At 44.6% G+C, this 12,700-nt stretch overlaps 1 protein-coding gene across 1 annotated transcript in view; it reads right to left on the minus strand.

Moving 5' to 3' along the window:
* Positions 1-12,700, minus strand: part of DSC2 (desmocollin 2) — a 106,699-nt gene that overhangs the window by 39,596 nt on the left and 54,403 nt on the right. The window contains exon 8 of the mRNA XM_069620957.1: positions 77-211. Within this exon, the coding sequence (XP_069477058.1) occupies positions 77-211 (135 nt within the window). The remainder of the gene's footprint in view (positions 1-76; positions 212-12,700) is intronic.

A 12,700-nucleotide genomic window follows, 5' to 3' on the forward strand; every position in this document is an offset into this window, starting at 1 on the left:
CATTTCACTGATAAGAGGATAGCAAAGGAAATCAATTGCCAAAGGGAAGTAGAAAAATTAGAGGAAACCTACTTACCGATGAAGCAGTAAATGTTGGTGGGTGGTCATTTATATCTGCAATTGTAATCGTCATTGTTCCAGTGGACGACAAGGAATAAGGCTGTCCACCCATGTCTTGTACTTTAAGTAGTAGCACATATTCTGCAGTTTGCTATAAAAAGTGATTTTAAAAATAATTAATCGGACTGCAACAGGTTATCAGAACAAATTCTACATTTCTACACTATTTATATTATCATTGCCTTAAATCTGAAGTACTACATTGTAACAAAACTTTTACATAAGGAAAAACAAAATAGTCAACTTGGGAAAACGAGGACAACAACATCAAAGCATAAACCTGAGAAAGGCACCAATCAAGGAACCCGAGGACATTGGCATTTCAGCCGTCTGTGTCTGAGAATACTCTATTATATTTTAGTTTGAGGTCCCCATACTGAGACATACAGCAAGTGATTGCATATTACTAAAAAGAGGAGAAAGAGAACTTCAGTTTGTCAACTATATAAAAACAATTTAAAAAACATGTACCTTAATACGTCACCATTAGCATTAAGAGTTACAAGCAAGGTCTTAAAGGCAATGATGTACCGAACTATAACATAGCCCCACATGAAAAAAGTAAAAGCTATAATATAAATCATCCAGAATCCTGAGCTAGTGTTAATCTCGGTGTTAGGCAGAAACCTGTGCAGTTCCCTTGGGGAACACTGCAAAAGATTTAAGACTACAGGTAGAGCAGTAAACCCCTTTGGTAGCAGTCCGCACCACCCAGATTTACCTGGTAGCTGTGGCTGAGCAGTCAGACCTCTCTCAAGAAGAGTTAGGCAGTATGTAAAGTATACACAATATGTACCAAAACACAATAGCACAAGCAAACACTGACCAGAGCTTGGTTTCAAAAGTATATAGTTATTTATTTAAAATACACATAAGTTAAAAACACTCTAGCAAAAATATAGTAAAAGCACTTCAACACAGTTATAATGGAAGTAGATTCAATCCTTTCTCCTATCTAGACAACTCTAAGTAAACACCACTTAATTAAAACAGAGGTGAGTGCTTAACGTTAGATGACACTCTAGTAGTTTCCAAGAAAGGGAGAGAAAAAGCAGAAATGGGTTAGACACACCACTCTAAGGTCCAGAGCACTTGCAATAGGCTTAAAGAAGAATAAAGTCACAGGTGAGCAAGAGTCACTAGGCAGGGCCCACTCTTAGAGTAGCCGGAGCGAAAATGTGCCCAAGATCACACTGTTAGTTAGAGATTCAAAGTCTTGCAAAGAGTCAAAAAGAGGTTAGAGTGGCTCAGAAAGTTTAGCCAAAGTGTCCCAGGCACTCCCAGGTTCGAAAGCCGGGGACTAAATCTACCCCGTACAGTCGGTAGCAAGGGAAGCCAGGCAGAACACAGTACCTTAAGCGGAAAGGATCCTCCAGCGGTGGCAGTTGTTCCAGGCAGTGGCAGCAGGGCTCGACGTCGGTCAGGGGAGAAGAAGTTCTCGCTGAAGAGCAGAAGAAGAGGGTCGTTGCACTGCCCGGGAAGAAACCAGCCGCGGAGTCCTCCGGTTAAAGGGTTGGTACCGACTTTCGCGGTATGGGGGTAAAGTGTGGTATTCCGGTTGCCGGGGTGCTTGGCACAGGCAAGGCGGCCACGAGATACCTCAAAGAACGGAAAGAAGGCGAAAACTGGTTGTCCCCACCAGTCAAGGGAAGGAGCCACTCCGTTAAGAGTTCTCCTCGGTCGTCGGGAAAAAGTGGTGAGACGGTTCAGCAGGGCTCCACCGGGTGGTGTCGTCGAAGCAGGTCGGCTCAGCTCTTCCCTCGTCGGATTCTTGGTCCTGTGGCGACTTCTGAAGTCCCAGTCCCCAAAGCCCTGCTTTTATGCAGCAAACCCCCATTCACCCAGCCTAGCTGTCACTCAACCATGCTAAGTGGTGAGCCGGGCGGCTCACCACTTGGGCCAATCAGGACGGAGTGCGACTTGAGTTACCAAGGTAACTCAGTCCAGGGTGCCTAAATCCCCCTCCACCCCTCCTAAGTACCCCAGACAGAGTGGCACCACTTTGGAGGGCTTCTGTGGAGAAGCCCGCCAAAAGTGGAACAAAGGGCTCCACTTTGGGTCAGAGTTACAGAGGCGAACACCAACGCCATTTTAGAATCAAGTTTTGGCAAAAAGTCCCAACCGGAGTTATAAAAATAAATATATAAACCGGCGGTGTGTTTAAGGCTACCGTAAATAAATAATTAAATGTGTTAGCCTAAAACAATGGGAAATCCCATAGGGAAATATTCGCGGTCGAATATAAAAAGTAGTTTCCACTGCCACCAGCCAAAACTCGATCAGGGGGGACGGAGACGTGCCCCCTCGACTAACAGACCCTGGGGCAATCGAATTGCCCCAGCCAGTACGTCCACAATATGATGGTTTGTACTGGTTCTGTTCAGGATTCAAGACTAGCAAAGTCTTTGGTGACTTTACATGCCCTGGGAGACAGTAGTCAGTCCCAGGGTATGGAGTCTATGTTGGGGAGTCCCTAGGACACCCCTGGGTCACGGCACAGAGGGTGCTGTGTGACCCACATCACAAAAATACATGAGGCCCTATGGAGTAAAAGACCCCATCGCCCATTCAACACAAGGTTTGTCCAAGATAACACACTTCAACATGTCCAAGAGTGAGGGTAAAAGAGTCTCACTCTTGGCAGGAGAAAAAAATTAAACCCCAGAAATCCAGCAAAGCTGCTGGGGGACTCACTAGGTAGGGAAATTCAGCCTAAACAGAGAATTCTCCCTAACACTCGCCCCCCCCAGACTAAGGGACAGGAGGATTTAATCCACTCCTGGATGAACCTCATACCTCTAGTCGATGATATACATCCTAGAGAGTCCATCAGCATTTTGATGGTGACACCTTGACCTATGCTTAAGGGAGGACTCAAAGGTTTTCTTTTGCAAGCTAAAGGACCTACAAACCCTTTGAGGAACATCAGTCTTTTTGTTATAGGGGATCTGGTTGACCAGTCCCTCAGAAGTTGGTACAACTTCTGAACCTATGTTAGGCTTTTTGAAGGGGTCCTTATAAAGGATTCCCTTAGATCTAGAGGGGCCTCCAAGGTTCCTCACCACCTCTCTTGTGGGAGCAGGTTGGGTCTTAGGCCTCTTGGTTGGAGGGGTTGGGGTTAGGCAATGTACCTGCTTCCCCTTCCTCTTAGATCTACCCTTACCTATTTTAGGAGTTTCCCCCCTAATATTAGGATTTGAGTTGGGGACTTCAGTAGAAGGTCCAACAGTCTGAGGGTTTTTGGCCTTAGACTTTTCTTTTCTGGTTTTCCACCAGCACTGAGAATTACCAGTTCTCTCAGGTCCAGATAGGGGCCTAGTTGGTCTATCCACCTCTTCCTCAGAAGCAGGGGGAGTCAGAGACTCTGAGACTAGGGGAACAATGATGGAGCTTGGTTGGGGCGCCCATGTTCCTAGCATACTATCCTGAAATGTGCCGGGGTTAGAGGTCAACTTACTAACACCAGGGCTTGTAGTGGGGTTCTCAGTAGAGGGTCCCACAGGCTTAGAAGGGTCCTTCAAGGTAGCCTTTCTAGCCAATTTGGTTAAGTTCTGCTTCTCCATACTGGGAGGCCTGGGGGTATGTGACACTACTCCTAGAGTTCTTAGGTCATTCCCTAACAGGACCTTCCCAGGTACCTCAGCCGGAACACTGACAGGGATCCTTACTGTCATGTTGTTACATTGAATGAGGGCTGGTAGAATAGGAACCATTTGGACAGGGCCTCCAGACATCCTAGTGGGACCTTTGGGTGCTTTGGCCACATCTTCAGGTTGAAAGAAGCTTTCATCCACTACTGTTCTGCTGGCCCCAGTGTCTCTCCTGGCAGGAGTATCCTGGCCATTGACAAGAACACTGTCCACATAATACACCTTAGAGTTAACAGGTAGGGAGTTATACACAACCCTATTCTGGGGACTAACCAGACCCATAGGCTCTAAGTTTACAGTAGCTTGAAGACCCAAGGGTTCTTCAGCAAAGAGTTCAAAGTGGGCACTAGCCATCTGTACTTCATCCTCAGGAGTGAAGGCTAAGGAGACTGTGCTGATCCCTGCAGGTTTACCCTTGCACTTGGGATCTCCTTTGATATGGTCAGTACCCTGACAGACATAGCATTGTCCAAATGCTCTCTGGAAGGGTGGCTTGCTCTGACCTCCTTCTGGCTTGTGGCCAGAAGGTACACTAGCCTGATTCGGTTTACCCTGGGGCTTACCCTGGTTATTTGGTTGTTTGTGGCCCTCTTGGGTATGGGAGGTATTAGAATTCTCTTTGGGGTCCTTTTTAGGCTGTTTCTCCCCATCCTTCTTCTGAGTTACCCCAGAATCCTTGTGAGTGGCCCTGTTGGCAACCCACAAGTCAGCAGCCTTAGCTAGCTTCCTAGGATCCAATTCCTGTGAATCAGCCAAGTGCTGTCTGAGCTCAGGAGAGCAGGCATCATAAATTGACTCCAACATAAAGAGATTTCTCATCCCCTCATAAGTGTTCACCTTGTAACCCTTAATCCATCCCTCTAAGTTTTTCAAACATTCACTCACCCAGGTAGCCCAAGGGGTACCATCATGCTTTTTGAGGCTCCTAAACCTCTTAAGATACTGGGAAGGGGTCTTCCCAAACCTAGCTATCAAAGCTAGTTTCACACATTCATAGTCCTTCCTATCCTCCTCCCCCATCTCCATTACCACATCAGTTGCAACAGGGGGAAGCCTAGAGAACAACCAGGTGAGTAAGTCATTTCCTGTGATGTTCTGGAGCCCATGATTATATTCAAACAGAGACAACCAATCCAACACATCCAACTTAGGCTCATACATACCAACCAATTCTTTAGGCATCCGGGGTCTTTTAGGACTGGAACTTCTAGAGGAGCCAGAGAGAGAAGCATTCTCAACAGATAATTTCTTCATTTCTAGCTCATACTTGAGCTCCATTTCCCTTAGCCTTAGTTCTTTGTCAGTTTGAGCATTAAGTTTCTTATACTCCAATTCTAGCTTCATTTTCTCCAGTTCAAAGTACTGAGGACTAAATGTGGGACCTGGTAAAGGTCCAGTAGGTACAGCAGGTAGAGCAGGCAGAGGCCTAGGGGGGACAGTTACAACAGCCTCACCCTCCTCTTCTGACTCTTCCTCAGAAACATCAACATTTTGCTCCATGTTAACTTCAACACTGTCATCTACAGTCGCTGGAGTGGTAGGTTCCTCTGAACCATCACCCAGACTTTGGTTAGCTAACAATCTTTCAATCAGCTCCATTTTCTTGCCCTTAGTCAGGAGATCCTTATGTTTACAGAGTACTCTTAAACAATCAGCAGTTTTGGCTGCAAGGGACTCTTGACTATAGCTTTCTATAACTGACATGTTAGAGGTTTTACTTTTTCAGTGCTAAGCTTTGTGGTTAGTTGCACTAAGGTATCTAAAGCACAATAAAATGTATACTCAATACAAATCCCACCGCTGTACACCAGTGTTAGGCAGAAACCTGTGCAGTTCCCTTGGGGAACACTGCAAAAGATTTAAGACTACAGGTAGAGCAGTAAACCCCTTTGGTAGCAGTCCGCACCACCCAGATTTACCTGGTAGCTGTGGCTGAGCAGTCAGACCTCTCTCAAGAAGAGTTAGGCAGTATGTAAAGTATACACAATATGTACCAAAACACAATAGCACAAGCAAACACTGACCAGAGCTTGGTTTCAAAAGTATATAGTTATTTATTTAAAATACACATAAGTTAAAAACACTCTAGCAAAAATATAGTAAAAGCACTTCAACACAGTTATAATGGAAGTAGATTCAATCCTTTCTCCTATCTAGACAACTCTAAGTAAACACCACTTAATTAAAACAGAGGTGAGTGCTTAACGTTAGATGACACTCTAGTAGTTTCCAAGAAAGGGAGAGAAAAAGCAGAAATGGGTTAGACACACCACTCTAAGGTCCAGAGCACTTGCAATAGGCTTAAAGAAGAATAAAGTCACAGGTGAGCAAGAGTCACTAGGCAGGGCCCACTCTTAGAGTAGCCGGAGCGAAAATGTGCCCAAGATCACACTGTTAGTTAGAGATTCAAAGTCTTGCAAAGAGTCAAAAAGAGGTTAGAGTGGCTCAGAAAGTTTAGCCAAAGTGTCCCAGGCACTCCCAGGTTCGAAAGCCGGGGACTAAATCTACCCCGTACAGTCGGTAGCAAGGGAAGCCAGGCAGAACACAGTACCTTAAGCGGAAAGGATCCTCCAGCGGTGGCAGTTGTTCCAGGCAGTGGCAGCAGGGCTCGACGTCGGTCAGGGGAGAAGAAGTTCTCGCTGAAGAGCAGAAGAAGAGGGTCGTTGCACTGCCCGGGAAGAAACCAGCCGCGGAGTCCTCCGGTTAAAGGGTTGGTACCGACTTTCGCGGTATGGGGGTAAAGTGTGGTATTCCGGTTGCCGGGGTGCTTGGCACAGGCAAGGCGGCCACGAGATACCTCAAAGAACGGAAAGAAGGCGAAAACTGGTTGTCCCCACCAGTCAAGGGAAGGAGCCACTCCGTTAAGAGTTCTCCTCGGTCGTCGGGAAAAAGTGGTGAGACGGTTCAGCAGGGCTCCACCGGGTGGTGTCGTCGAAGCAGGTCGGCTCAGCTCTTCCCTCGTCGGATTCTTGGTCCTGTGGCGACTTCTGAAGTCCCAGTCCCCAAAGCCCTGCTTTTATGCAGCAAACCCCCATTCACCCAGCCTAGCTGTCACTCAACCATGCTAAGTGGTGAGCCGGGCGGCTCACCACTTGGGCCAATCAGGACGGAGTGCGACTTGAGTTACCAAGGTAACTCAGTCCAGGGTGCCTAAATCCCCCTCCACCCCTCCTAAGTACCCCAGACAGAGTGGCACCACTTTGGAGGGCTTCTGTGGAGAAGCCCGCCAAAAGTGGAACAAAGGGCTCCACTTTGGGTCAGAGTTACAGAGGCGAACACCAACGCCATTTTAGAATCAAGTTTTGGCAAAAAGTCCCAACCGGAGTTATAAAAATAAATATATAAACCGGCGGTGTGTTTAAGGCTACCGTAAATAAATAATTAAATGTGTTAGCCTAAAACAATGGGAAATCCCATAGGGAAATATTCGCGGTCGAATATAAAAAGTAGTTTCCACTGCCACCAGCCAAAACTCGATCAGGGGGGACGGAGACGTGCCCCCTCGACTAACAGACCCTGGGGCAATCGAATTGCCCCAGCCAGTACGTCCACAATATGATGGTTTGTACTGGTTCTGTTCAGGATTCAAGACTAGCAAAGTCTTTGGTGACTTTACATGCCCTGGGAGACAGTAGTCAGTCCCAGGGTATGGAGTCTATGTTGGGGAGTCCCTAGGACACCCCTGGGTCACGGCACAGAGGGTGCTGTGTGACCCACATCACAAAAATACATGAGGCCCTATGGAGTAAAAGACCCCATCGCCCATTCAACACAAGGTTTGTCCAAGATAACACACTTCAACATGTCCAAGAGTGAGGGTAAAAGAGTCTCACTCTTGGCAGGAGAAAAAAATTAAACCCCAGAAATCCAGCAAAGCTGCTGGGGGACTCACTAGGTAGGGAAATTCAGCCTAAACAGAGAATTCTCCCTAACACTCGGTAAGAGAACACGGTTTAGCATAAAATATAGGTTACATAACCATGTATGGGCATGCAAATTCTTTAAAATGTGCGGAATACCAATGACCTTGTATCATTTAAAATCAAGTGGGCTCAAGGAACGCTCATGTTAAAGGCACACATTCAGTAGATTGTTCTTCTGTTAACTAAGTGGTCTTTGTGGATGACCACCAACATTAGGTATCCAGCAGACACTTGAAGGCGAGTGCCACTCCGTCAATATGTATTTTTGTTGCTGGATGTCAGTCTTTCAACCCAAACTTAGCTATATCCCAAAAGAAAAAATATTTTGAAAGGGTACTATGGTTTCCCAAATCAAAACAAAAATATATATATATTCAGATTCAGTGGAAAAAATAAATCTTCTGGGGGACATTTTAGTTGCAGCACAAACAGTTAAAATAAAATGTGTCAGTTATGGTTTCTAAAAAAAAGATAATCTCACCACTAGCATATGGACCAGAACTCAACGATTCATTACTCATGAAGCTGCTAAGAAAACTTCCCTGGGAACTTGAGCCTTGAATTCCTTTTTTTCACAATAGCGAGTATTTGGTTTGTGTTCTCTTGCTTTGGCTTGGTTTCCTTACCCATGTCCTGTTGGAAGTATGATTATTTGCAAATTGTTTGAGTTGACATAAGGAAATAGACTTCCCAACAAACCTGTATCTGCCCAGTCATTCCAGAATCTGGTGAAAAACCACATGCCCTACCGGGTGCATTGAAGAAAGATCACCCAGGCACTATTGATTTTATCTGCCCAGAAAATAAATCAAAATCCCCAAGAAATGGCAAAATAATTGCTTTTCCAATTATTATCATCGAGAGAAGAACTTTTTTTTCTCCAGCTTTAAATCTTTTTTGAAAAAAATTATTTCATGTACCAAAAGCAAACTATAGGATTTGAAGAAAATATAGTAAAAATAAACAGTAGAAGCAGTGCTGGCAAGCAATAGAACAATCGGGTTATAGCAAGTAGGATAAATATGACACCAAGGTGTAAGAGAGAAAATGAAAAAATGTAATAAAACAGAAGTCATAAAATCATGCACATAACATACATATGCAGTAGGACCCCAATACATGAACAGTGTGATTAAAATTACATGGATGAGAACATATCAGGAAATGCATCTCAAAAGCATATCAGCCACATGCATCCTGGAAAGGCCCCCATATGTCTGGGAATTTATCAGTGTGCCCAGCCTGCTTGAAAATGGCCCTATCATACATGGACATAGTCAACAACTCCTCCACTCAATCACTGATAAAGAAGGAATTGTATGATTTCCATGCACGTCGGTCCATGCTATTTGCAAGCAAGCAGCTCCGAAGCAGCCAGATTTTCTTAGAAAAAGACAGATCCACTAATGAAGGCACATATCCAATAATCAAAATGTAAGCTTTCCTTGGACTGGTGCAGTTCAGCACAAGGCCCATCCTCTCACAGAACCATTCCCAAAAGGTCTCTGGTCTCAAAACTAAACCAAGAGGCTCAATGTACCCGTTGCCTGCTTACATTTCCAACACTGGTCACTCTCTGAAAGGTGTTTCTTAAACATTTGTTCCAGGGTCCAATATGTCCTAAAGAGAATTTTAGTTTGAGAGGCCCTCAGAACCCAGTCTAAGCTGGCCAAACGGACATTGTTACAGCATCTCTGCCAGCATCTAGGGTCAATTGACTCACCAAGTTAGGTTCACCAGCCCAGACACTGGCAAGCTCAGAAACCCCTTTCCAATTAGACACAAGAACACTCTGCATAGTGGCGGCTGGATGGACTGTCGTTCAAAAAGTTCTACCACTGACCAGGCCACACGCTGCATTGTTAATGGCTGAGCAAGAGCACGCTTTGCTGCAATTATCCCCTTAGCTGTCTGTATTCCGCATAGCTGCAATCTTTCAAGTGAAATTCTCTGCACAGACGTGTAAAGGCAATCCATGTTACATTCTCAAACAGGTTCTACCGAATACCACCAAGAAACCAGGATGGCCAGAAGAAGACATTCCTCTGTATAGTCAAAGCCGGGTTCAGCGAAATGGATCATGACACAGGAACAGTTCACTGCCCAGACGTCGTGATATGCAGCACCAGCACTCGCGCAAAAAAGCTATTAAGATGATTCAACGACCGGGATAACCTTGAAACTATTGGCAACATGGCCCTGGGTTCCAGATGGGAAAAACAGTTTGATTCCAATTTGAATTAGTCCCACTGGTCTCAATCTTCGCCACATTCCACAGATGCCTAACTGTGAATGCACAATGGTAATCTTAGAAATTTGGCAAATTCATACTACCATGCTTCAATGGGAGTTGTATCTTCCACAGGACCAACTTGGCTGGTTTTCCATCCCTCAAGAATTTCCTTGAACATACATTTTGATTGTAACAATATAATTGACCCTCAATGCCATGTTAATTTTGATGCAGTTAATTTTGCCCTATGGTGAAAGTTTCAGAAGTGACCACCTGTCAAAATCAGTACCCAGCTTATGCAGTATGTAGTCAAAGTTGATCCTGGGCAACAAATTCACCTCTCGGCAAATCCTCTCGGCCAATCCAAACACCCAAGTACTTCTTTGCAGATAACTACGTAAACTCCCGCTAGTCAAACATGGATTGAATGCAAGTTCCGGTGACAGGAAGTATCTCAGACTTGCTCAAATTGACCTTCTAGCCATATACTTCAGAGAAGAGAAGCACCAGATGTCATTCATCAGATGAGTAATGCTAGATTCAGGGTCACGCATGACCACCACTAAATCATCTGCATAAAGCCAGATTGTTAGGGCATTCACCTCTTCCAAGGTTGCAAATATTGTCATCAGCATAACTGCCAACGGCTCCATTGCCAGTACAAAAAACAAGGGGGAAAGTGGACATCCTTGCCTTGTCCCACTTTTCAGCTGAAAGGAGTTGGAAACAAGGTCATTAGTGAATACACTGGTGGTTGGGTTTGCATACAAAAGCTCCACCCAGTGCCTGAAACACTGTCCAAATCCCATTTTCTTTAGGCATTCAAACAGGCAAGGCCACTTAATCCTATCGAAAGCCTTCTCTGCAGCAAGAGAGACTGCTGCTACAGGAAATGCTAGCTTGCTTCCTTCGCCAATTTTCAGCAGTAGTCTTCTCATGTTATCTGCCACAGAGCTTCCTGTGACAAAGCCCACCTGGTTCTCGTGCACTAGTAATGGCATAGCTGACTACAACCTTTTGGCTAGTATTTTTCGCCAAAAGCATCAGGCTAATAGGCCTATAACTTGCACATTGTGTTGGAGACTTGTCTTTCTTCAACAAGCTGTCACTAAGGCATGCTTTATGGTGTCTGGCAGGGACCCATTTTTGGACAAAGTGGCGTATACATCACAAAGCAATAATTGAAGTGCACAGTCTGGCAAGATCCAATACAACACAGCCGGAAACCCGTCAGTACCAGGAGTCTTGTCTCCTCTTAGTGTAGAAACTGCAGAACGGATGTCTTCCAGTGATATCTGCGTCTCCAACGAAGCAGCAAAGCCATTAGACAACCGAGGAACTGAAGTATGATTCAAAATTGATTAATTGTGTTGTGCCCATTTGTAGACTGCGATACATAGAGACGTTCACAAAAGCCTCTAAACACCCCCTTAATGTCAGTATTAAATGATCAGATATATCTCTCACCGCCGTGATTGTCTGTTCACTCTCCGCCAACTTCACCCTATGTGCAAGCAGCCTTCTCTCCATTTTCAAAATAATGAATTTTACTCCTAAACAATGCATAGTCTACCCTGCCAGAAATGATCTTGTTCAGTTCATACTACTTTCTGAGCATAGATCTCATTCTGGGTCGTCGCTGACAGGATAGCGATTTTTTAATCCTTTACACAAATTCTTCAAATTGTATAATCTTCATGATTTTTTAATACTATATGTAAACTGTAATTTTGTATTTTTGTACTACCCTTATGTCAATATATGTAATGGTTTATAATTGTATTCTTTTGAAAAGTTGAAAGTTATTTCAGCCAAATCAAATAAAAAAAACAATCTTAAAAAACATAGCATTTTTTCAAGAGCGTTTGCCTCCTTGGACAGTGCCCTCAACTCATTTCTTTCTCCTTCCTGTAACGTCCTGTCTTTGACATCAAAATTCCCCCCAGATATAGCACTTCGTGGACTCCCACACAGAAGTAACTGTGACATCAGTCCTATTTATTGTAATTAAGTTTTAAATGTCATTCACAACCTCATCCTTTATGTGGTCATTCTGTAGGAAGGACGTGTTCATCCTCCAGATGAATGTTTTACTCCGCGTGTATCGCAATGAGAGGCACATTGACACCAGCACATGACCAGTAATCCCAATGTCAGAGTCATAGCAGCTAGGCGTCACACGCCCCGATGTCAAAAAGAGATCAATAGGTGAGTAGGCCTCATGACATGCAGAGTGAAAGCTGTAATCCCTTTCCGATGGATTCTCTAGAAGCCGTAGGTCAGCCAGATGAAGTTCAGCAATCAAGTTACCAAGCGACTGCTTACTCCTCGTTGACACTCTAGATCTATCCCCATTGGAGCGGTCACGCATTGGGCCCATAACAATGTTAAAGTCCCCACCCAAGATGACAGAAGCAACATGCAGTTTTGGATATGTTGAGCCAGTCCAGGAAAAAAGGGGGTCATCTGCACATTGGGAGAATACACATAGCACAACAAAACCACAGTGTCTTGAATTTTAACTTTAACAGAAACAATTCTGCCCCAGGCATCTGTATTGCTGGATAGGACCTTCAAATGGTACTTTTTATTTTTGAGAATGGAAATACCCCTTTTGTGTGATGTGAACATGGAAAAATAATTCTGCCTCACCCAGCTCTGTCCAGGTTTACTTGCTTCATCATCAGTGAGATTATCTCTTGAAGCAAGACAACATCACAGGACATGGACTTAAGGCAAGCATCAAGGTTATTCAAACCATTTACATGCCAAGA

Source organism: Ambystoma mexicanum, chromosome 5q (genome assembly GCF_040938575.1).
Source record: "Ambystoma mexicanum isolate Mex_15411 chromosome 5q, UKY_AmexF1_1, whole genome shotgun sequence".
NCBI lineage: Eukaryota > Metazoa > Chordata > Amphibia > Caudata > Ambystomatidae > Ambystoma > Ambystoma mexicanum.